At 35.7% G+C, this 27,064-nt stretch overlaps 1 protein-coding gene across 1 annotated transcript; it reads right to left on the reverse strand.

Moving 5' to 3' along the window:
• Nucleotides 1-25,498, reverse strand: LOC131157142 (monodehydroascorbate reductase, chloroplastic/mitochondrial). Its single transcript, XM_058111058.1, has 17 exons — nucleotides 25,280-25,498; nucleotides 24,949-25,132; nucleotides 24,741-24,840; nucleotides 24,538-24,615; nucleotides 24,109-24,180; nucleotides 18,040-18,158; nucleotides 16,920-17,004; nucleotides 15,339-15,428; nucleotides 3,300-3,401; nucleotides 3,087-3,176; nucleotides 2,826-2,906; nucleotides 2,160-2,231; nucleotides 1,959-2,053; nucleotides 1,757-1,845; nucleotides 1,535-1,597; nucleotides 1,380-1,420; nucleotides 1-1,030 (listed from the first exon to the last, which is right to left on the reverse strand). Exons 1-17 carry the CDS (start codon nucleotides 25,290-25,292, stop codon nucleotides 899-901), a joined length of 1,506 nt encoding a protein of 501 aa, XP_057967041.1. The 5' UTR covers nucleotides 25,293-25,498; the 3' UTR covers nucleotides 1-898.
• Between the last annotated feature and the right edge of the window lie 1,566 nt (nucleotides 25,499-27,064).

Raw genomic sequence — 27,064 nt, forward strand, 5'->3', positions numbered from 1 at the left:
TGATGACAAATACGTAGAAAACTTATATATATTGCAATGACTGGACTTGAGAAGTAATTATTGTTCAGACTTAATTGTCAAGTCTGAGGTCTGCAATAGCCTTTAGTTTTTGTGTGAACAAACTACAACGGCAAATGGTTTTGTGGAGTATATGCAGAATAGATAACCATGATGATGATGAAACCGAACACACAGAGTCAACCCATGGGTTCTTACAAGATCTCAAGGTTTATTCCTAAGGTCGCCCAAGCTAAAACGTCAACAGAGATCCATGATCATACCCTTCCTAAGAAACCAGTAATTGGTGGACTGGCTGGTTGTTCCATCGATTTTGAACAGTAGTTGAAGCTTGAAGGGAGCATTCCCCAGGGCCCAGTGGTTCAACTCAGGTGAATCACAAACTTGGTGGGACAACGTACATGAAAAAACAGCTCCTATATCACTTTTTTCCAGAAAAGGGGTTTGCCTATGCAATATCTGCCTTGTAAAATAGAAATTGATAAAAGAACTGATAACTTGGGACTAAAACAAAACACCGACGAGTACTCTCTCTCTGTCTCTCTCTAGTACAATAATTCCACACCCTTGTCAGGACAGGGTAAGAAACAGGGGAATGAGGGTGCTCAATCTACATTATTCTTTCAGCAATAGTTCTCTCGCAAAAAGATAACTAGGCAGAATACCTGCGGAGAGAAAAGGAAGGGAAAGATTCTATGACAACATTGTGCATATCTTTTCCACAATAACATGAACTGGCCGCATGAATCAGGGGGATAGGTCAACGGACAGACAACAAGTTAAAAACACTCCAGCAAGAAAAACCAGGAGTAGAACACTAGAAGAAGAAAACACTTTTATGTACCAAGTCGCTGTCAAGAGTTTGTGACGTGGTAGTAAACTAAACTGCAGCTTCAACCTGTAGAGATGTCCGAGCAATTTCCAGCGCCGCCTCAACCGATGATGCATTCTGAAGCTTGAGTTTGTCAACAGAAGGTTGGCATCTTGCAAGTTTAGGGAGAAGTTGGAATTCCTTTACAATGTAAGAAAAACTGTCAGTTACTAATTTAGCAACCAGTATGAAGACAGTGCAACCAAGAATCATTACAGACAAAGTTTGAGAGACTGTTTGGGAGTAATCAAATAAACAATCACACTGCATGGGAATTTGCATTTGCATCCATTTTCTTTTTCTGTTGGCATCTCTTCAATCATGCAGAGGTCATTGTATTATTTTTTATACTTAATAAGGTCGTGAGTCGCAAGGAGAATGGTGAATCTTAAATTACATTATAAAGTTGCTAATCATCATCAAAATAATACTTCAATTCTAATTTATATCAAGCAACGTTGAGAAGTAAAATCATGGAAATAGGGAATACCTCAGGACTTCCACTTTCAACAAGAACTCCTTTAAGCTTACCTGTGGAGCAACGAGCTTACATTAATTGACTTTTTGTTGAGATCCATGAGAGAGAGAGAGAGAGAGAGAGAGAGAGAGAGAGAGAGAGAGGCTTTAAAACATATTCTCTGTTACCAGAATCTATCCAGAAAGTAGCAATCTTTGGATCAAAATTCCCAATTTCAACCGTCTCTCCAACTGCAAAATCAATGCAAAAAAAAAAAAGAAAAAGAGAATACCTATTAAGAGAGAGCGCACATGGAATTTGATGAAACAAAATCTCCCAGATGGTTAGTTTCATAAAGGAAGAAAATATCTCCTGAACACAATGGTGGTTCATGCAATAGAGAATCTTACCATTGTCCCCAAAAAACTGCCACCAAACTTTTCTTGGGCTTCCTTCATACTCAAAAACCCTCGAGTAAAAATGTGGGAGATAATCATAGCTGGAGAACATGCAGAGAGACCGTTACCTGGAATGCTTCCAAGTTGTAGAAGAATACAACAAATAATTACTGCAATGACAAGAATCTACAATAAATAAATAAATAAATATTACGTATCAGTCTGTGCACTTAATAATGCTTCAACACAATGCTGTGCTGATCTCCGAGCATGATCAACATGTTCCACGCGTGCAATACGGTCATACATCTGCTTAGAATCATGTCCAAGATCACCTCATAAATGAACAAATTATAGCCTCTCTTTTTTTTCAAATTTGAAAAATAGATTGCAGCTTAATTGGAGAAAAGCATACTTTCAAGGGGAATGCTGCTACATCTCCAATTGCAAATATTCCAGGTACACTTGTTCGGAACAGGCCATCGACCTGACATTTAAAGTTATATGTAAATATCATAATTAATAATAATGACTCAGTTTGAAGTCCAACAAGAATCAATTTGTAAATAATCAAATCCTTTTTATGTAAAGATGATGAGTTTTTAGATCTATGTATTTTTGCTGCTCCTATCATGTAATATGCAAATCTGCATGCAAAACGCACATGGCTCACACCAGTATCATAGTCAAATCTTCAATAAAATTTACAACAATTATTTAGTTCCAAATTGAAACCATCATACGAGAATTCTGGTCTATTCATCAATTACAAGCTCATTTAGAAATAAGAAAACAATTAAAATAGCCCTTAAATTGCAATGATGAATAGCAAGCAATTCACAAGGACAAAAATAATAATGTGATGCACATATTGTTGTAGTCAAAGTACGTAAAGCACATATGACCTCGAATGACAGGTTTTTGTGCAAGTGAAATGGCCATTTGATGACCTAGCTAAACAGTGTTAGTAAAACACCAAAAGAATTTGATTATGATAATCTCTGAGATAAAGAAGCAAGATAATCAAACTAGCAGGCATGTATTGAAAGGACAACAGAAAGCTTGTTGCCACTATGCTAACCTGTATTCCACCCACTGTGGCATTCAAGCCAACCCTTTCAAAGGGACCAACCGCAGGTTTTGCTCCAATGCCTATAATTATCTGCATGGAAAAAGGAAGTGCTTTAAGTCTATCTAGTTCTCAAGCCCGTCTTTAAATGAGGAATCGAGTGCGCAAATGTGACTCTACATTCAACTGCAGGGTTCAAGCTTCCAAATGGGAAAAACAGAAACAAAGGATGTATTTTTCCCCATGAAAAACAAACACGAGTTAATAAATTACCGTATCTGCTTCAATGGTTGACCCATTTTCAAGTTTAACACCCGCTGCATGTCCATCAGAACCAGCTTCAATGTTTTTTAAGGAAACTCCCTGATTAAGATATTAAACAGATTCAGCAAGCTAGGTATATGTGGTATATGCAACCATAACCCTCGTGCTGTTGTCCAATAGCCAAACAGAAATTTTCCATCAATTTGTACATAGAAAGCACACCTTCAAGAATTTGACACCATTATTTTGGTAGAGCTCTTCGTATTTCTGAGCAATCGAAGGAGTAAATAATCTTTGCAAAAGATGATCCTCTTGAAGTATAACCTATTTTTTTACCCAAAAAGAAAAAGAAATTAATAATTTATTATATATTAAGGTACAAATAACATAGAACATTTTGTGTTTTGTCGCTTTCTTTTAAAAAAAAAAAGATAAAACTTAAAATCCACATTAAAAATGTTAATATAAATGTTTTAACACTAAAATTGTACAATATGAAACCACCACATTAGATTAACCAGCGGAAAAAAAGTTCCCAATTCCACTTATAAATTCATTATTAGACAACTTGAAAAGGATTAATATTGTTTCTATTAAAACATAGTTTTAAAAAATTAAATTTCATCTTCTACACATCAAAATTAAAAGTAAAAGACACTTACTTTCCTTGAGATTTGGGGGAAAGACACGGGTCTTCCCCTGAGATTTCAAAAATCCCAAGGACCGCACCTAAGATTTCAAAAATTCCACAAATCTTCCTTGAGGTTCACCAAAAAGGCAAGCTTTTTGAGGGAAATAAGTGTCCCAAAAATCAAATGGCAGGGAAGGTCTTTGGCGTATTTGAAACCTCAAGGAAAGTTTGCGGAATTTTTCAAAAACTTAGGAGAGATCTTTATTTTTCTTGCTAAACCTCAGGGGAGGTCTCTGTCTTTTTTTCCAAAATTAATTTGTATCATTTATTTAATACACACCTGACCAGTAAGAATCACAAATAATTTTATTGTAAATAAACATTATTATCTTTTACCAATTTTTTTCAAGCATTCCTACATGTACTTAAATTTACACATTAAGAATGTCAATCCAAATATTTTTGCTGCTAAAAATTTTACAATCAAAGATAATCACGTCAAATTAACAAATTGACATTCTTACCAATTTTTTTCAAGCATTCCTACATGTACTTAAATTTACACATTAAGAATGTCAATCCAAATATTTTCGCTGCTAAAAATTTTACAATCAAAGATAATCACGTCAAATTAACAAATTGAAAAATCTCACTCACTCACAAAATTTCAATCAAATAACTTGAGAGCAAAAAATATGAGTAAAGCACATCTCCAAGGAAGACAGCAAGTTGTTCTAAAGCATGTCAATACAAAGAGTTACTATTGTGCCTAGAAGAAATTCAAATTTAAAATTACATCTTACCCATATCAACATTAATTTAAAAAAATCATATTATCTCGCACCAAACCATCTTTTTTTTTCACACACGACATCTAGTTAACCTTAACTGGCTTTATTTGTGATTTAATTTTGGTGTTTAAGTACATAGCACATCTATTTTACACAATTAAATAATTAAAATATGTATTTATAAAAGTGCGATTGTGCTATATATGTGTTGCTATTTAAAACATTACCTTAGACATGGGCAATAATACTATTGACTTTTACAAATACTCCACCTAAACTTATCATATAAAAAAATATTACATCTACTCATTCCTTTTAAAAAAATAATAATAATATCTAATACACTTACTATCCCAAATAGTCAACTTTAGGCACATAGTAACCTGCCCTAACTTTACTAGATTTTTTTTTCCATTTGCCTAACCCATCTCAAGTCAAAAGGAATGTTTCATATTACTTTCTTAGTCTATTCAATACAACTTTTTTTTTCTTTTTAAGATTTTATTTTTAAGAAAAATAGGATCTAGTAGTAATATAAATTATTTATATAAAAATCAAATAAGTCTAGCTACATCAAATACTATCAAATTGTTTTAGAAAACTATAAAGAGCATAGCTACATAAGTATATTACAAGATTAGATAAAATAAGACAATTCAACTATATGAAAATGTATTTATTTTTTTCAAGAATAACGTACATGTTAGACCTTATTTAAAAATTTTAATTTAAAAATAGCATACATTGGTACCATATAGTACAAATATAGTATTTTCGTATGAAGAAAATATAATGTGAAAACACTGTAACAAAACATACAACAACAACAACAACAACGAGCCTTTAGGCCCACTAGGTGGGGCCGGCTACATGAATTATTTTCTACCAATTCGCCTCATCGAGAGCGTTTTCCTCTATTAGATAATGGCTATTAAATCCTTCCTCACTATCTTATTCCAAGTTAATTTAGGTCTAACCCTACCCTTTTTCATGCTAGAAACTATAACTAACTCACTTCTCCTCAAAGATGCTCTACTAGGCCTATGTTTCAAATGCCCAAGCCATCTAAGTCACCCCTCCCTTATCTTGTCTTCGATTGGTGTTATGTCTAAATTATTGCGTATGTGTTCATTTTTTTATTTTATCTTTTAATGTTATACCACTTATCCAATTTAACATTCATATTTTAACAAATTTTATTTTTTGTAGATGTTTCTTAGTTGTCCAACATTCTAAATAATAAAGCATAGCCGACCTTATAGTTGTCTTATAAAACTTTTCTTTTAATGCTAAGGATATTCTACGATCACACAACACACCTGACGCACTCCTCCATTTTACCCAACCTGTTTTAATTTTATATACTACGTCTTCTTCAATTTCCCATTCCACTTGCATAATAGATCCAAAATATCTTGATTAGTGCTATTAATCTCTTGATTATCAAGTTTAATCTTCTCGTCACTACTACTCCTTACAGTATTGAATTTACATTTCATAAATTTTGTCTTATTCCTACTTATCCTAAACCCTTTAGACACTAATGTGACTCTCTAAAGTTTTAACTTAAATTCCACTATACTCATACTATCATCAATCAACACGATATCATTTGCAAATAACATGCACCAAGGGATCTTATTTTGAATATTCCTAGTAAGTTCATCAATCACTAAAGTAAAAAGATAAAAACTCAAAGTAGAACCTTGATGTACACCTATTGAGATTGGAAAATCTCTAGATTCCCTTCCCACAATCCTAATGCTACTCACTACTCTATCATACTGATTCATACATACCCTTAATGACCTCAATATATCAATTGCAAACCCCTTTCTTTTCTAATGCAAGTCCCTTTTCTTTTCCCTAAACTTTTCCATTAAGCTTCTTAAAAGATAAAAAAGTTCTGTTATTGATCTCCTAGGCATAAACCAAATTGATTTTCTAAAATTCTCCTTTCTAGTCTTATTCTATGTTCGATTACCCTTTCCCATAATTTGATCGTAATGACTCATAACCTTAATTCCACGATAGTTATTACAATTCTGAATATCACCTTTATTTGTATAAAGGTATTAACGTCCTTTTCCTCCATTCTTCTGCCATTTTCTTGATTGTTATAATAATGTTGAATAGATTAGTTAACCAAATATTTCCTTTATCCCCTAAACATTTCCAAACTTCGGTTGGTATTTTATCTGGTCCTATAGATTTCCCATTTTTCATCTTTTTGAATACCATCTTAACTTCAAGAACTCTAATTTTTCAAATAAAGCTCCACAAAAAATGCGTATAAATAACTCAAGTATTAATAATTTAATTTATAAATTTAATTCCTTTGATTTCTTATCAAAGTTTTAAAATATATATAAATTCTACCTAGAAATTGTTGGTATTACTGTATTAATGTTGGATGTTTCAAATTAAAAAAATATTCGTTTAATAAATATTATATAATGGTCATCAATTTTATTTTAAGTATAATTTAAATTTAATATTTTAGTTTTAACGCTTTTAGAATATTAACTACTACTTTTATGGGTATTTTTAATATTGGAAGTTATACTTAATTTTACCTATATAAACTGTGATCCAACTTCATTTCAAGAAACGGTTTTTCTTCTTTAAAATAACTTATCTTCTACTCTTTCTTGAGATTTATATTTTGTTGGGTAACTAAATGACTAGATCTACTATAGCTTTGGTGTTTGTGAGTGCACAAACATATCTATTTATAAAATTAAATAATTCAAAATTTGAATAATTTAGATATATTTACGGATTTGATGACATGTAAATGCTTTACAATCAAGGTCTTAAATTTCGATTTAGACTAAAATTTCAAAGGTCCAAAAGTACAGAAATTTCGATGTCAATTTCGATTTCGATTTGAAAAAATAATGAAAGTCAGTAGTAAAGCATGTAATTCTTTGTGAAACTTTAGAAATGATTAACAAACATAATAATGCAAGTTTTAGGACAAATATATTACAAGTTAAACACATCTATGTTGTGTATAAGGTTGAAAAGTTGTAATATAATGTGTATCAAACATATTTATAAGATAATGTACAGTAAACATATTCAGCTCATACAAATGAAAATCATAAATCATTTAAATATTATTTATTATACAAATAATGATAAATAAAGAGAGAAATTTCACTTCACTCCTAAATCTCTTTTTTGAATTCTAAGGAAATTTCATTGTATAGTTAAAATTTCAATAAGTTTCGCTGAAATTTCAAGATTTCGGAATGATTCATTGAGATTTCGATGGAAATTATGCAAAACAGAAATCGACTGCCATTTCAATTTCAAGGGTGATGGAAACCGGAAATTTTGAAGGAAATTTCGACAATTTCGTGGAAATTTAAGACCATGTTTACAATTAATTTGTTTAAGAGAGCATTGTGAAGATTGATGTGAAAGAGTGGTGTGGCTTAAGTCAAAATGCCATGGATAATGAATGTGGTGCATATTGGAAAATGGTACAAGGATTAGGCCAAGAAGGATATTAATGCAGAACAGCAGTTGGATTTGCTGCCAGGAGAGAAATATTGAGAGAAATAGAAAGATAAAGAGGGAAGAAGAAGAAGTAAAGCAAGAAGGGCGAAGGAGAAAGAGAGAAGATTTAAGGTGGAGGAGAAAACTCACGTTAACTTCTACTTTCAAAGTACAAGAACTGACTCTTACATGGCTTTCACGCCCTATTCATTTAAAAAATGCCTAAATTACAAACAAAATTACAAATAAACCCCTATGCATACAAGGACTAAAAATAAAACCCACATATGCATAATCCTAACTAGAAATTAAACTACACACATAATAACTACTAATTAATGAAAGCATGAAAGCACTTGAGTTCAGGACCTAAAAATCCCTTTACCCAGTTCTTTGAAAAAGGTCTCCAAATTGGGTCAAAATGATCAATCCAATTACCCGGTTCCCACTAATTTCCTCCTCCCAAAACAAACTCAACTCTGGGGAAAGCACCAAGGAGTCCATCACCATGAAAGGAGTCATCCCGCTGAATAAGGAACGAAACAGCGTGCTTCAATTTGGTTAGTGAAAGAGCTGAGATGGCACCAACTTATACCTTTTCTATCGATGGAAAGGTATACCAATTTTCATAAGTATCACGCTTAGCTCTTCTATCAAACAATTACGGGTGCCTCAAAAGCATATGACATATTAAGATGAAGGATATCACATTGCACTCTCTCCACTATTGAACTAATTTTCATGGTTAGCAAGCAATGATCATGGACCTTCATGTTGTTATTGTTCAATCAAGGAATCTTGTATGGATCTGGATGTGGTTCAACCTTCAAATTTAATTTCCTCACAGCTTCTTTAAAAACTACATTAGTACAACTACCAAGATCAATAACCAAAGCATAATGTTGTTTATGAAAAACCACCTTAGTTTGAAAAATGTTGGTTCATTTCCAATCCTCATTTCCTTCAACCTTGTGGAAAGAGAGGATAGGTCAAAAGTACTAACAATCTTCCAGCTTGTCATTTTTTTCATCCAAGTGACTTGGGACTTCCATCTTAGCTTCAATCACTTGGATGGCATCATCATCGTCTTTTTTGGCAACACCATGACTTGATTAGAACATTATGCAAACTGATGCGCGAAGTCCTGACATTTGAAACACTTAAACAGCTGCCGCAACCTTATAAGTTGTTCTAGAATGCTCACAAGTCATCCACAGGTAGTAGCCTGAACTTCTAACTGCTCAACTGACTTTTCTGGCACAGCTTCATCAATAGTCTTCTCAAATCAAAGGGACAATGTAGCCCTATAAGCATAACACTGTATATCTTCCTGTATCTAAGTGGCAACATGTGCAGCATCTCCGACTATAAAAGTTTGGATGTGATAGCTGGCTTCAACCCCTTCATGTAAAAAGCAATCATCACATCCTCTTTCCACTCCATGTTGGCACCAGTAGCCAAATTATAGGACCTACTACCGTAATCTTCCAATGTCATTTCTTCCTTCAAATTAAAAAATTGCAAATGAACATGCTGGTGGTGGTTGGAAGGTACAAATTGCTCCAGCATGGCTCGCTTCATCTCATCCCACATTCTGATCTCACCATATCTCTTCCTGCTTAATTTACTAAACTTGGACAATTCCCTTCAATTTCAATTCAGCCAAATATAACAATCGATCCTCATTCATTTCACATCATTGGAAACAGTACTCCGATAAATATACCCAATCATCAAATTCATCAAGAGAACTATCACCATTAAAACCTCAATGTCATTCCTCAATTCAAGTGATCATTTCAGCCTTCATACAACTAAAGATTGTGAGGAGCAACAACAGCTATAACATTTCCTTGTATGGTAGGAAAATCAATTGGCATCTTGACCAAGGCTGCAACTTCAGTTGCCAGCTCAGTCATATTAGCAATAGTCTCCAAAGCATTCTCCATGTTTTGTACCCTACGACAACAACTCCACTTCTGACAACTCAGCATTAGTCACGCCAAGTTGCTGAATTTTTAAAATATGTACTGCAACTATATATCACCAAGGACCCTTAACACACTTTGCCAATAAGTCTCAATCTATTCATGCAATTTCTCAAACTCATCTTCCATTTTCACAGAACTATCTTCAATTTCACCTTTATTGTAGAGTATCTTACAGAAATTTAACAAACTCCAATAAACAACTTACAAATTGCAGCAATATGGTCTTAATCTAGATGCTGGCAGTAATAATGGATACCTCAAAATGTATACTAAATTTGACAATCAAACTTCCATGAAACAGACTAAAAATTTTGGAGGCAAAATCAAAATATTGTGGCTGATCAAGTTTCTCGCTGTTCTGAAAGTTGAAAGTATAGGGAAAGGGGTGGTGATTCCAGTGTAATGGCAGTGTGAAGAGAAAAGATGAGGAAGGGAGGAACTTTGAAGGAGTGTTGGCTGGAAAAGCTTCAAGTGGCCGTGTTGTGCGTGGAACCACAGGCTTTGCTGAATGGAGATGAAATCTGGAGAAGAGTCTTTTTGGAAGTGTCTCTCTCTGATGGTGGCGGAGGTGTCGCAACATGTAGACAATATGGTGTTCGAAAATGAGGGGCAGTGCGGTAAATTTATGGTAGACCTGCAGGATAATGAACAGTACCCTGGGCTTGCAATTTTCCTTGAATGTTGCGTATAACCTGCAGACTTGCCTGGTTTGCAACAATATTGGCAGCAATGGAATTGACTGCAATTTGTTCTGCTCTAGAACAACAATGACAGCAGCAAAGTAATGTGAACATGGTTCAAGGCTGCTCTGAGATACAACTAATGCAGAACAGCAGTTGGATACTGCCAGGAGAGAAATAGGGAGAGATAGAAAGTGTAGGCAAGACTGCCCTGCAATTTACTGCCACCCACAGACCACACTGACCTGCTCACACTGAAAGATTTTCTCCAAGACTGACGGACACATCCTCACATACTGATTGCAGGCCAGCAGCTCCGACATAACAAACAGCGCATGAGAGGCTTTGTTGGACCTTATTTTTACTCCAATCTGCTCTGCGATGGTTCAACTCCCTCTGTCGTCCATGCTAACAGGTTGATTTGCCAGTTTTCTTGTCCAAGAATTCAGATTTGTGCTTCTCATACCCAAGTCTAGATCTGGTTGTGATGTCTGGTCTGCTCGATGTTCCATACAGAGTCCAGGCAAGAGCATTAAGATTCTGCCATATTTCTCCCGTTGGTCTATGGTGGGCTGTTGTCGTGTTGTTGGTTTCAGCCTACCTCCTTGTTGGTGATCAGGAGCTGTGGAGGATTGTTAGTTCTTTTGTTTTGTTTTTTCCCTGTTGTTTCCCTTAATGATGGAGCCCATGAACCCCAAAAGTATGAATCCCTCATCAACCACCACTGATTCCACCCCTGCCTGTTCATCCATTGGCGAACAGTGCATTATTTCATTCTCAGAGGATGAGTTTTCGAGGTTCCTGCATTATCAGTCATCCCATTGAGCATCTCTTCACATTGCATCTCTTGCTCAGAAAGTCAATCCTATAGCCTATATGTCATCCAATATCTTTCCCACTTGTTCCTGCGCCTCAAGACTCTGTCACCACTTGATCATATGATAGGCATACTAACCTTTTTTCTACCCTCCAATATCCTGAAAAACCTGGCTTGAGTCAACCTTGCTGATGGTTTTACTACTATAGTTAACGAAATAGGAATGGTAAATATTAGTCCCTCAGTCCCTCTTCTTCTGTTTTTTATATTTCTAAATTCCCCTCATACTCATGTTTGTAGTAAGCTTAGGGTATGTTTTGTATTGTTTCTGTTTTCTATTTTCTACTTCCGTTTCTATACAATGAAGAAATACATTATGAACACGCATTTATTTATATTGTCGATTTTTTATTCTATTAAGTTTCAGCTGTTTGCAAAAAAAATTAAAAAATAAATTTTACGATTTTCAATTGTTTGTATTAAATTATTCATTTTATACATACTTTTCAACTAAAATAAAAATAAAATGATCAAAAAGGGCAACCTGGTACACAAAGCTCCCATCTACCAGGTGTCACAGACCGAATATTTCACACCTTTGTGAATGGACCATGCGATGCTAGCTAAAACCCTCTTGTTTAACTAGCCAACTTAGCATTTACCACAATTCACCAACAAAACACTTTCATTGTCATTCAAGCAGATATAAGCGGAAGCAATAAGTAACTTATGAAAGCAACGACACTTAAGCAGTAAACATTGAAGCAACGTAATTCATTATCAACAACTTTGTTAACAATGTGTGTACGCAACCTTACCATGCATCTTCGCATGAGGTTGTTTCCACACCTCGAACCCGTGACCTCCAAGTCACATGGCAACAACTCTACCGTTGCGCACCAAGCTGCCCTTTATGAATTTACAACATATTTCAAATAAAAAAAAAATCTATAAATTAGAAAAAAAAAAAAATAACATAAAAATAATAAAATCCATTTACAAAATGTTTTTACTATTTTTCAATTGTCATGTGCAATAAGATTGTACTTGTGAAGTAAATTTTGAAAAAATATAAAAATTAAGTAAAATAATTATAATAATTTTTATTTTTATTCTAGTATTTTAAATTTGTACTATGTCATACCTTTATTATTTTAATTATATTTTTTTAATTGTTATTTGATTTAACAAAAATGAGCATTTGTTTACTCAAGTTTTTAATTTGTTTTAATTTTATAAATATTAACCAAATAATTTGCTCATTTCCAATTTTTAGTATTGTTTCTAGTTTTTAGTTTTTGTTTCTAATCTTCGTTTTCATATAATTTTTTACAAAGATACCAGATTTATGAAATCACTGAATTGTTCTATAATGTTTTTTCATCATTATGTTGTTATTTACAATTTGAAGACAAGGAAGATATTGACAGAGGGCATCAAACTAGTGGACTTCACTACTTTAAGTCACTATCTCCTTCTACTGCCCAGACTGCTACAACCATACCACTTTAAATCCATTGTTTCCTTGGCTCATCTTTGACAAGTTAAAATAGCTAGTTCCTAATTTGAGTTTTGCGCCTAATCTTGAGTGTGAGTCTAGCCACTTGGGAAAGCATCAATGTGTAACTTACATCGGTCCAGATTTTGCCATTGGGCCATTAGCATTTGCATCAATTAGACATGGTGATCTTGAGGAAAGGATCTAATGAAGCAACAACCTAGGTTTTTCGCTCTGAGAGACAACATTAGTGCATTGGATCAAGAAATCCTTGTATGGTCTAAAATAGTCTCCCTAGAGCATGGTTTGGTCAATTTAGTTCCATGGTACTAGAGTTTGGCCTTCAATGGTGGTGCAATAGATCACTATGTTCTATTGCCACACTATTGCTGGCCGAATTGTGGTAGTTGTGAGTGTGGATGATATTGTGATTGCTACTAACATCAACAGAGCCTAAAGCATTTTCAACAAACAAAATTCCATACCAAAGATATAGGATTGTGGAAACACTTCTGAGTATAGAAGTATCCAAATCCCTTATGGGACCGTTTTTATCATAAAGGTAGTATGTTCTAAACCTTTTACATGAGATTGAATTGTTGGGGTCATAAAAGCGTGGACCCTAAGAGAAAATTAATCTAGATATGGTGATTTGTCAGCTGATCCTCAATGATATAGAGACTTGTTGAAAAGTTAAAACTATCTCACAATCACTTGACCACATGTATCTTTTGAAACAAGTGTCATGAGCCAATTTCTTGATTCTCTAAAACAAGTCACTGGAATTGAGTAATCTGTATCTTGCGATCCTTCAAAGGTGCACTTGTGTTTAGGGATATGCAAATGCATATTGGGTTGGGTCACCTTTCGTAGGAGATCCACGACTGTGCTTTTGTTGGTGATACCTTGGTATTCTAGAAGAGCAAGAAGCAAGCTACAGTGACCTAGTCTAAGCCATGGCCCAACACTACACATGAGCTCGTTTGGCAAAAGAATGTTGGAAGAAATTGGTTTTCCACATCCCATCCTATTAAGTTGATGTATGAAAATCAACATACTATTCATATTGCCTCGAACCCAATCTTAGCGGAGGAAACACATTGAAGTTGATTGTCACTTTGTTTGGTAGAAATATCCATAGAAGCTCATTACAATCATTCATGTGAAGTCCAAATACCAGCTTGCTGATTTATCGCTAAAGCCCTAAGACAGCTCAGGATAAAAATCCATTTTATAACAAGCTAAGAGCATATGATATCTATGCTCTAGATAGAGTAGGAGTGTTATGAGTTACTAGTTCAAGTTATTTAGCCAAACTGTTAGTGATGTGTTTCAGTAAAATGAGCGAGCTCTATGTCATGTATAGTAGTCATCATAATGTACATGAAACACATCTATATCTATAATCTATAACATATATTAAAAGTGAGATTTGAGTTCGTCAAGTGCTCTAATGTGGCGCTACTCTTTAGCATTTTTTTCGACCCATGAATGTTTGGATCAGCCCATTTAATTTAGGAGGTATGTCTTTCAAATTTGGGTCAATCAAGGGGAGGATCCTGGCTAGCTTGATCTTTCAAATGCCCCTTTCATGGATTTATTTTCTTATTTGATCAAATTAAATATTTCTTGAATTCCTATAATTGAATAGGATGGAACAATTTTTTTTTTTTATTAATGCATTCTTAATTTTGTTATTATCAACGTGCTATTTTCAAGTCCCACATAATTGACACATCTGATAAGCTGCCACCTTATTTATGTACTTATCTAAATTGTGAATAGCGGTTCTAAATATGTGCATTTTAACATCATTCAAATGCATGATCCAGGCTTCATATCTGTTCCAAAATATTGAAGTGAAACATCATGCCATATACTATGTTCTTATAATTTTTCAGCTGAAAATGCCTGCCTCGAATCACAGACACTGCTTATAGTTATAAATAGAAAGGGAGACTTAAAGCTGTGATAAGGTTTTACAGTTCACATAACACTTCTAACAAAAAGCACCATGAAACCGACGCATAATTTGTTTTTGAGATTAGGAGAAAATAGTTCACAACAGCAATCCATGTAAAACATGAAATATGAGGAGCGTTAAAGGTAACCAAAAAGAAGAAGAAGAAGAAGAAGATAAAATCATTAGAAAATGAGTTAGATAGTTTAATATTTTATTTGGAGTCAGCAAGCGTATTTAGGCACAATTTGCACCAGATCATAAAAATATTTCACACTTGAATTAGCATGCAAGGTCAAATTTCCAAATTTCTTTTCAACTTAGTGAATGCAGTTAAACAAATAACAATGTCATCAAAAACTTATAGAAGAACTTCTATGACATACTGTAGTATCAAGTTTCCAACCAACAGCTGCCGCAGCAGCCTCCATGCCAATATAACCACCTCCAACAACCACAACCTTCTGTGCCTTCTTCTGAAAAGTAGCAAAATGTGTTATAATATATATATATATATATATATTGGCAACACAACCTATAAAGCAAGACATGATATGGAAACAGGGATAGAACAAATCCTTAAGATGGAGGACATGGTGCAGCATGGACATGCCAATTAATAAATATATAATTATATACAAAAATACTATACATGACAAATATTAAGCTTCTAGAACACTTATATAGAACTACATATAAGAAAGAATCCAATATAATGCATATGCTTCATTCTCTTCCGTTTCCATTCCCTGTGAATTCTCAATATACCACTTCCACTATAGATGTACACAAATTCATTATAATTTAGGAAAAAAAATTAAGCTATTCTTCCTTTATAATTACAATACTCCATAACTGAAACGAAACAAATTCATATTACAATGGGCCCTTTCTTCACTCATAAAAAAACAAAAACAAAAAAAAACAAAAAAAACAAATGTGTTGCTATTGTATCCACGTCAAAAATACATTGAATTAAAATCCAAGGGGTGCAAAGATGGCCAAAAACAGTTTGGGGAATTTTGTGAAGTGAGAGATACGAGTACACATAAGATCAACGTCTGACACATACATACCCAAAAACAGCTGTCTTGTGGACGTGACAAGCCACATAGCATGCAATCCCAAACTATAGCATAACCATGGCAAACATATGCATCTCATGCGGATAGTCTATGAATTTTGAATTAATAAAGGAGAATTTAACAAAATTTTGACTTCCAGAGGCAAGTTATGGGATTTATGAAATAATTTGAAAAATTAAAAAGCTGAAAACCTAGCCTCATTCATGGAGCTAATCAAAGTAATATTGTGGTTGAGAGTTAAGTTTAGTACGAGTGTATGATAAAGTCTATTACCTGTTATGTTCAAGCTTAATATCACTATCAAAATTCAAAAAAACAAGTAACTTTTTTATTTATCCAAACATCTATGCTTAATATACCTTTGGCAAGGTAAGTACTTAAGAGTAAGAAAACATGAGGATGGGTTACACCGTGAATCTCAAACATCATACTTTTTGTATTCAAGTTGTTAAAGCTTGATATACATTGTTGGTCCACAAGTACAACCTAATAGCTTAAGCTTTTACATAAAGTCGTAATCTAACATGGTATCACAGTGAGGTCCTGGGTTCTAGTCATGGTGCCCATGTTTATTGTGTGGTGTTTAAAAAATTACTGTATTCCCTATCATAGGTGTTATTTATCGTGTGTTTATCTCTCCACATGCTATCGGGCTGCATGTGCAGAGGAGTGTTAAAACTTGATATACATTGTTGCCCACAACCTAATAGCTTAAGCTTTTAGAATAAAGTGGTAATCTAACACAAGTTTTACAAAGACGATGGTCCACTTCATTTCCATATCATAGTATGCAAATATAAGAGATAAACAACATGATATTTTACTAGAATAGAAACAATATGACAATTTGTTAAAACCCAAGTTTAAGTACAAGTAAACTACCAATGATGATATAAGAGAATCAGCATCTGCAACATCTCGGATATAGTGAACACCAGGTACATCTCCCCCAATTTTCTCAGGAAGCCTGAATCCAGAAGGCCAAGAAATCATCTTTTCATCATATAACTATATTTTTTTAAACTTGCACCACAAATTGGTGAAGAGTGTACATGCATATGCAGCAAATACAACAAAATAATGATACAAACTAAACGCTTTTAGAACTTATTCAAATGCACCAGTGTACTACATTTTTTTTTTAATAGAAAAAGAAAGATGTTGCTAGATTAAGAAAGAATCTACAATAATAAGGATAAGGATAAGAAATCCTTCAACAATACAGAAAAAACTAAAAGAAAAGGAAACTGAATCAAGCCAATTGGGCTCTCCAGTCCCATTGTACATCTAAAAAACGCATCCCCTTAAAACACCCTGCTGCGAAAGCCCATAGAGACATCAGACCAAAACTTTTCTTCCCCTATCTATGCTTTTTAAACTTGCACTGTGAATTGCCAAGGAAAATGCATGCAAGTGGACCAAATACAACACAATAATGATACATAAGTTTCACAATTTTGAATTATTCAAGTGCATTGGCAAATTCCAAGTCACAAATTTGCTATACAAACAATATTCTTCAGTGAACAATTAGTTGTCTAGTTTATTGAGTACCCAAACATCTTTTCATAACCATAGAAGGTATCACCTCCACTTTTTGTTGCACTCCATTCATGCATTACATGGATAATTTCAATAAAACGTCTTATTGATGGGTTGACATATTCATCAGAAAATATAACCAACTGCAAGCTGCAACTCTTGGTCCCAACCATGTGGCTGACACATGTGACATATTCAAGCAAACCAAGCCCATGCATCTATCTTCATGCTGTTACATCATCAAGCCAGTCACTGCTATATCAATGGCAAGAGGCTTAGGGAAAATTTCATTCCGCTACCGTATAAAATCAAGTAAACATATGATCCAACTACCATTTATTATTCTTTTTTATGAAATTATAGACAAAACAGTGCATGAAGTTTGATTACAGCAATATTCATGTAGGTGCTCTTGGGATTAGCTGATGTCTATTGAGAACCGATTCAAGTAGCTAGGCACCTTGCAGATGTACATCCTGTAGCAATTATAAGGGTTCCATACTTGAGCAGTTTGCCTGAATTTGTTGTTAGGGTTTGCTTCTCAATATCAATACCTAATACTGGATCTTCATACAACATCTGTGCAATAAATAAATAAACAAATGCATAACGATAAATCCAAATTTCGAATTAACAAAATGAAAATCAGTGTCATAACAAAATAACTCGACAAAAAAATAAAGAAAAAACTTAAAAAATATATATTAAAATATGGAGGGTGATCAATGTAGCATCAGAACACTGTTTATTTTCCCAGGGAGAAAATAAAAAAGAACTCCTGGGGATAGCTCTATACAAATTACAAACAAATAGTAGGTAGCTTCAAAGTTCTCAGCCAAGATATTAGACTTTCCAACACTTTGTATTCAAGACAACAGCTCTATCTTTTAGCTGCAATTAGCTGTATGTATTGGCAAATCCGGTTCTTTATTTGCCTACAAGCTAGTTTCATGCAAACAACATAACTGAAAAATTAGTTGCTTCAAGTTTCATCAGTAAAGATTATTACAAACACATTCACAATTCATTCCAAACAAAATGGTAAATCTTTTAAAAATTGACTGAATGAAGAAAGTATCAGGAGTTATAAAATTATTTCTGACTGTTTTTCACAGCTGTTGGAGACGCCTATTACATGGACTTGGGCACGTCTTGACATGTAAGGCATGATTTTATTTTATTCACTTATTTCTTTTGCGAAGAGGTGAGGTGTCAGTTTTTTTCCAGTCTTCATCACATTAATGAATCATGAATTAACATATTTTATTTATTCTCACATGAAAGTAAAATGAAAATCAATAAAAAATAGCTTGTTAGAGATGGAAGTTCCTTTATTTTGAAAATATCCCATGTTCCAGCAGACAAAGCTTCAGCCAACAAGGGTCTACAAGGTCAAGATCTACAAAACCTCATCCCTGCTTGGAAAAAAATTTAAGAAAGCAAACCCAGTGTACTTGAAAGTGAACTAAGGATGTATTCTATCTTATTTTATCTTATGAAAATGTTGTACTTACCTACTGCACACAACACTTATTTTTACCCAATATTTTTATGCATTCTACAGTGCGTATGGTACAACTACACAAAGCAGTGGGAACGAAGTGTGATGTTTGGGTGGTAACTGGTAAGTATAGCACAGCTGTTTGTCTTATACACCAATTAGCAGCATGTCCAATAATCAGCATGTCATATATCATAAAAAAACAGAAAAAACAAAACAAAACAAAAGAAGATTGTAGTCATGCTAGACTCATTTCAATGTCCATACACATGCTGAATGAACATAGTTCATTCAACATGGGTACCTCTTGCATTTTGAAGTGTAAATGTAAAATAAGAAGGAAAAGTCTCCTCAGACTCTAGGTATTCAAAATAGAAATGAAGTTGAAATAAAAAATGCAAATCCGGACCACACACAACATCAAAATAGCATAATAAACAAATGTCTTCATGCCAACGAGTACCTTTAGGTTAATATTACAAGTAAATAATAAAATGAACCACAGTGTTCATTTATCAGTCATGCCAAGAAGTGCATTTAGGTTGTGAACATAGCTATGTGTCACTGTCTGACTATTTTCACACCCTCGTGAAGGGCTGTGCGGCGCTAACTAAAGCACTTTTGTTTAACTAGCCAGCCTATCGTTTACCAACATTCATCCACGAAGCACTTCATTAATATTAATTCAGATAGCAGCGAAAACAGTAATCAATTCATGAAAGTCGTAACAAGCAAGCAGTAAACATTAAAGCAAACGTAATTCATTAACAAATCCTCCGTTGACATGGCGTACTTAGCGAGGGAGGCAAGTAGGATAAGCACGTTGACAATTGCTAGTGAGTTTTACAATGACTGATGAACACTCACCCTCCCCTTAAGAGGTTTTTATGTAATTATCATCCTCGCACTAGGAAATATCAAAGTGACCGAGGAGTCATACTGCCTTATTTGGCTTACAAAGACTCTACTAGCAGAAAATAACCCTACACTAGTATTTACATGATGGAAACCCATCCTAAGCGCACGAGATAAGCAGTCACAGGCAAGCATAATGCCCTGAACAAGCTTAGTTTGTGACAGTCTCCCCCACTTATGCGGTCGACGTCTTCGTAGACTTTTGGCGGTAGGTACACTTCAAATTTGTCCACGAATGGTTGAATATCTTCCGCAGAAATCCAGCTGATTTCTTTGTCATCAAGGCATTTCCACTTCACTAGGAACTTCTGCTGCTTCTTCCTTGAAGATATGAACTTTCTATCTGCAAGGATCTCTTCAACTTCATGTCTGTCAAGTTGCACTGTCTTCAACTCTGCGCTGTTTGAATGACTTCTGCTCAGGTCGTTGGTGTTGGCGTTGAATGGCTTGAGGCAGCTGACATGAAACTGCGGTCTTCTTTCCTGATCTGCCCACTTCTTCATTTGCTTAGAAGCTTTCTCCAGATAGACTTGGGCAAGCTCTGCATTCAGTCTCCATTCTCTAGTGAAGATGCACACCTTGGGACTCTTTCGTTTGTACGGATCGCCCACTGTGTGAGGTAACAACGGCAGCTGGCCTGTAACAAGCTCAATAGGGCTCTTGTTGGTTGTTGAGCGCCTTTGGACGTTGCCATAAAACGGAGCCACATCAAGTAGTTGCACGCCATTCTTCTGGTTGTCATTGACAAAATGGCTCAAGTACTCATCTAGCAGCTCTCTGAATCTCTTCATCTGTCCGTCTGTTTGTCGGTGATAACTTGAAGAGATGTCAAGATGTGACCTGAATATCCTAAAAAACTCTATTAAGAAGTTGTCAGTGAACATTAAATCTTGGTCACAAATAATAACTTGGGGAAAACCCCAATATCCCACAATAGTCACAAGGAAAAATTGTGTCGTCCCCTCTGCCGAACAGTACTTTGGTGCGGCCATGAAAGTACCATACTTCTTCCGCTCCCCCTTGTCTTGTTGGCAAGTGAGACAAGTTTTAGTATAATCAACCACATCATCCCGCGTGTGCGGCCAATAATACCTCCCCAGTAGTTTTGTCATTGGAGTCATTCTCCGCAAATACCCCTCAACAAACTTCCTGCAGTATCTAGTAAGGTCAAGAAAGGAACGCAACTCCTTCACTGTCGTGGGGATCTTCCGTTCTTGAGTCATCCTTACCTTCTCCTTACCCCTCCGGATACGACCTTATTCAACCACTTGACCAGGGAACTTGTTGCTCCGCCGAACGAAAGAGAAATTCTCCTTCTTCACATCCAGACTGTTTCCCCTTAGCCTGTCGAACACCTTCCGTAGATGTTCTTCATGTTTCCTCTGAAACAACACCGATGCTCCCAACGGTGTTTTGAAAGGGCGAACACATCCCGCTTCCAATTCATCAAGTTGTTTTCCCAACTCTACTATCTCTCGAGGCGCAATCCGACATGGCCCTTTAGCAAGTAGTTTCACTCCTAATAACAACTCGATCTCATCCTCCACAGTTCGTCGTGAAGACAAATTGTGAGGCAGCTTATCCGGCAACACCTCCTTATACTCATCCAACACCGCTTGGATGATCATAGGCTCCAGCACTTGGCCTACTTCTTTGTCTACCACCACCGTGGCTAGACGTGTCTGCTCACCCTTACCCAATCCTTCATTAAGTTGTATGACTGAAAGGGACTTCCCGTCGTCTCCTTTCGTTGCAACATCTTGCACTATGCACGAGTGATCTCCCATCAGACACAGGGAACCAGCCGAAGGAATCAGCACTGCCCTCATCCCCCTTCGAAACTTCATTCCTAAAATGACTGGAAAGTCATCCAATGGCACCGCTGTGAAATTCGCATGACCTTCCCATTGTTCAAGCTTTACAGTCACTTGCTTGGCTACTCCCAGAGTAGGCTGGGCTACAGAGTTAACTGCTTTCATGCGTCCTGTATCCTTCTCTAAGGATAAGTTGAGTATCCATGCTTCCAACTGCGAAACAAAATTATGAGTAGCCCCCGTATCAACCATAGCGCGAGTACTCTTCCCATTTATCCTCAAGTCCACAAACATTAACCCTTTTGCTCGTGTAACTTTTGGTGTTTTTTCCTGCTTTTCCAATGCGCTCACCAGCCGCACTGAACCCACCCTAGGGGCATCATCCTCTTCCTCCTCGCTTTCCACCCCTTTTCCCGAAGTAGAAGCTTGTAAGGCATTGAGTAATCTCTTGTGTTGACACTCACTCATTTTACGAGATCCACCACACAAGTAGCATGAAATTTTACTCTTCCCCTTTCCATTGGTTGTGTTGAACCCTTGAGATGACGAAACTTCCTTTGAGGTTGATGAATTAGAGTCGGCTCCCCCACTCTTGGGTTTGCCATTCTTGAAAGACTTTTCACTGTTTCCCTCTCCGCCAAACCGTTTGGACAAAGCGGTATCATCACCAGCGTAGTCAGTCAAGCATTCTGCAGCCGCTTGTACAGTTGACAAGTCTTGAATCCTTTGCCTATGAAGTTCAGTTCTTGCCCACGGTTTCATCCCCTCAAGAAAATAGAACAACTTGTCCTTCTCCGACATATCCCGAATATCCAACATTAAAGCAGAAAATTGTTTCACATATTCGCTGATCGACCCCGTATGCTTAAGATCTCTCAGTTTTCTCCTTGCATTATACTCAACATTTTCAGGAAAGAATTGGACCTTGAGTTCTCTTTTCAAGTCTGCCCAACTATCAATTACACAGCTTCCATTTTCAATTTCTCTGTACTTGGTACGCCACCACAGTTTGGCATCACCAATCAAGTACATGGTCGCAGTATCTACCTTTGCCTGTTCTGAGGCCATCCACACAACGCGAAAGTACTGCTCCACATCAAACAAGAAGTTTTCTAACTCCTTGGCATCCCGGGCACCCCCATACGTCCTGGGTTCTAACACCTTGGTCTTGCTAACTCTCGGAGTGTTGGAGTTTCCCATAGCAAGAACCATCACATTCATCTTTGCATCCAAATCTGCCATCCGCGACTGTAAAGTTTCAACTGTGTGGCGAAAGTCCTCTGACATGTCGCCTATCAAACCTGCTTGACGTTTTTGTGATCCCATCACCTCATCAACAAGTTCTCGGATCTGGGCCACCTCCGCAGCCATAGTATTGGTTGTTGTCTCAACCTATGCTTCCAGCACGCTGATCCTCTCAACAGTGTTTAGTGCCATGGTCACTTACCAAAGCTTCCCAAATCCAACAATAAACGCAATCGAATTCACGTAGCAACTCAACCTTGTGCTCTCACCAAGTGTCACCGACCTGACTCTGATACCAAATGTCACGGTCCGACTATTTTCACACCCTTGTGAAGGGCCGTGCGGCTCTAGCTAAAGCACTCTTGTTTAACTAGTCAGCCTATCGTTTACCAACATTCATCCACGAAGCACTTTCATTAACATTAATTCAGATAGCAGCGAAAATAATAATCAATTCATGAAAGTTGTGGCAAGCAAGCAGTAAACATTGAAGCAAACGTAATTCATTAACAAATCCTCTGTTGACATGGTGTACTTAGCAAGGGAGGCAACTAGGCTAAGCACGTTGACAATTGCTAGTGAGTTTTACAATTACTGATGAATACTCACCCTCCCCTTAAGAGGTTTTTATGTAATTATCATTCTCGCACTAGGAAACATCAAAGTGACCGAGGAGTCATACTGCCTTATTTGACTTACAAAAACTCTACTAGTAGAAAATAACCTTACACTAGTATTTACATGATGGAAACTCATCCTAAGCACGCGAGATAAGCAGTCACAGGCAAGCATAATGCCCTGAACAAGCTTAGCTCGTGACACTATGTTAAGAGATGTCTTCATTCAATGTAGGCAATATCATCATATTGAAGATCAACTATTGTTGCATTAAATGCAAATTTATTTCCTATAAAGCTTCTTAACAAGTGCTCTTGGGGTATTCCTTCACAAAATCCTCCATTTATTTTGAATGAACTCCACCAGTTATCTTCATAAATCAGCACAAATAAAAACTAAAAAAAATAATACAAAAGATGAGGCAGTAAGAAAGTACCTCTATCCCTTTTTCTTTATACCAATCTGGAGGCTGCCTATCCCCACCAGATCCAACACAAGTATGAAAACCCTACAATTACAGAAAAACACACTTTAACACCAGAGTAAACATTGGTGTGAACAATATTCTTGATAAGGGCAGCGATGCCCCACCCTTCACTAAGAATACAAATATTTAAATTGAAACATCAAATCACAAGTTCCTTGTCTGCAGATTGGCAATGGCAACATGAACCACAACAGTACCCAAGTCAACAAAGAGTATAAATTAAGCTAACCAGCTTCAATGGTTTACCAGCACAAGCAAACTATGTAGGCCTTTATATGAGTACAAAACTACATGTTAACCATCTAAATGCGCATCTTCGGAACTGCAAATTCCAAGCATTGAAACATCAAAAGATGCCATGAAAAACATAATTCTTACAGGTAAGCGCGCTGGTTTTTTGTCTAGAGGAAACAAATAACCTTTCGTCAGAGCTGGACGTTCGTAAGGCGCATATGCCTGTGACAACACACAATAAATATCTAATTTATTAATCTAAACCAACAGTTCAAAATTCATATAATCCCGGTTTGTAATCAATTGATCAAATGCCACTGTAAACACCAACACGAACAGAGAATCACCTCTTTAGATACAATGCAGAGTCTTCCATCGGCCATGCCCTGCTCAACGAAAGTCCTAGCGGCGTACCCCGCGGCATTTCCCCCGCCTACGATCACGAACCTGCGAAATTCAAACCCAAAGCTCACCACCACTCATAATCCAACGCTTCCTCCAAAAAGTAAAACTCAATTACAAAGAACAATCAATGAAACGAGCTGAGAAACCGACTCTCGATTCTCGTTCGCGAAAGCAGAAGAAGCCGCGGCGACGCAGCTCCTCCTCGATAGACTTCTGGAACCGACCGAAGAAGGCTGGCGAGTAATGCGATTCAGAGAAGTCGAGCGAGGACACCAGATAGACAAGCCGTGCTTTACGGACAGCGAGTTCGACAAGGTCGCCATCAATTTACGAACTGTAGATGATGAAACAGAGCACAAATTAGGGCTAAAGCAAAGAAAAAAATGAAGAAGACGACGACGATGATGATGGTGATGGTGAGAGAATCAGAGTTATTATTGCTATGTGCAGCATGAACAAGAAGAGTGCGAGGAGTGAGGACCTGATGAAGACATTGGAAAATCGAAGAGGGTATGAATACGAAATTTATATTGTTTTTCGGAGCTAAATTATTATTTTATTTAATTATTTTGGTAGGAATGGCCGTAGAGGAGGTCGAAAGGCCGTGACGTCAAATCGAGCAGCCCAGTGCGATTCCGATCGTCTCAGATGGTTTCGTCATATGAGGGCGTTGAGTCGTTGACAAAGCACGACCGAGGGAAGGGAGCAGGAAGAAAACGACGCCGGTTAACCCTTTTTTTTTCCATTAAATTTTAAAAGTTTTACTTTTAATAGTTTTGAGAAAAAAAAAATGAATATGTATGAATCGAAATTTTAATTTTAATTTAAATAGATTTAGATAAATTTTAATATAATGGTGTATTACTTCTTATTCAAATTTAATGCAAATCTAAATTCAAGATCCCTCCAAATATAGAGTAGTTATTTTTTGTGTAGTGAAAAAAAAATAAAATGTGTTATCCAAGTTGATAATTTTTAAATTTTGTTGTCATTTTTTAACTATTTTATTTAAAAATTAAATCTTGTAATTTTAAATTGTTTCAATAACTTATCATCACTAATTTGTCGACTTTCTTTAATTTAGTATTTTCTAAAACAATTAATCATTTAAGATTTGCTTCCAAGTTGATGATTGCTTTTCAAATCTTAGGCTTTGTGATGACTTTTGGGTAAAATTTATTTTGCAATTAAAAAGCTGAAAAACACTTGATCTCTTATTTCAATACTAATTTAATATACATTATATGGGAAACAGATTTTTTACACCATCTAACATCACGCCAAACAGATTTTCTATTTGCTTATTTTGTTTATGACTCTTAGGTACTACTCCTCTCTTTGCTTCACTATCCTATTATCATTTGTAACGTATGATATTAAAAAATGTGAGTTCTAATATGAAATGAGATTAAAGACATTTCTTCCATGTTTCATTCCTTGTTTCCAAATATGAATTTGTTTCTTCCTTTCTAGATGCAATAACATCCTTCTGCAAGATTCTTTAAAACATCAAGTTTATTTGTATAAATCCATTCACTCCCAATAGTATCAAGTTTCTTTGTATAACTTCATTCACTCCCAATAGTATAAGATAAAACCGTAAATAATTCATCCTGTTCTTCAAATTTTGTTTGAATGTGAGACAACATCTAGATTTTCTAAATATCTCGACATTTAATGAAGATGGTTAACATCTTCTGAATCTTACAAATATATTGAGCAACAATCATTTTCTAACTTATGTCTTTTCTTTAATAGAATGTTTTTAACCATTTTCGATATGAAAAGTTTGATTATGGGTAGACAATCCATTTCCCAAATACACGAAAAAGGTCGATTTCAAGTTGTGTTGTTATGTGTTACTTTCTAACCTACCCCTTTCTTCTTAAAAACTTACATGCAGCCTTTACAAAAAATTCCCCCGACTTTGCAAACTTTTGTATCCATTTCTCTTCTCTTTCATGCAACGAGATTGGGATTCTTAATATTCTCTATCTGCTCTTAGGATGTGTATACATTGATTTTATCGAGCATCTACTCTCTTTTTATTCTCACCCCATAAGTCTTTAACCCTATGTTCTTTAATATGTTCTAGGATAAATGTAATTAGACAAAGAAACACATACTCCTTGCAATAAATTCATGGGTTCTACCAAATATTGATATTTCCACTTCTAACTTTCATGAGGCAACCTTTCTTCAAATAATTAATGTTTTTTAATAGACCTCACCATCCCCATGAAGTTGATTTTGGGCATTTCAATTC

The sequence above is a fragment of the Malania oleifera genome, chromosome 6 (genome assembly GCF_029873635.1).
Source record: "Malania oleifera isolate guangnan ecotype guangnan chromosome 6, ASM2987363v1, whole genome shotgun sequence".
In the NCBI taxonomy this organism is placed as follows: domain Eukaryota; kingdom Viridiplantae; phylum Streptophyta; class Magnoliopsida; order Santalales; family Ximeniaceae; genus Malania; species Malania oleifera.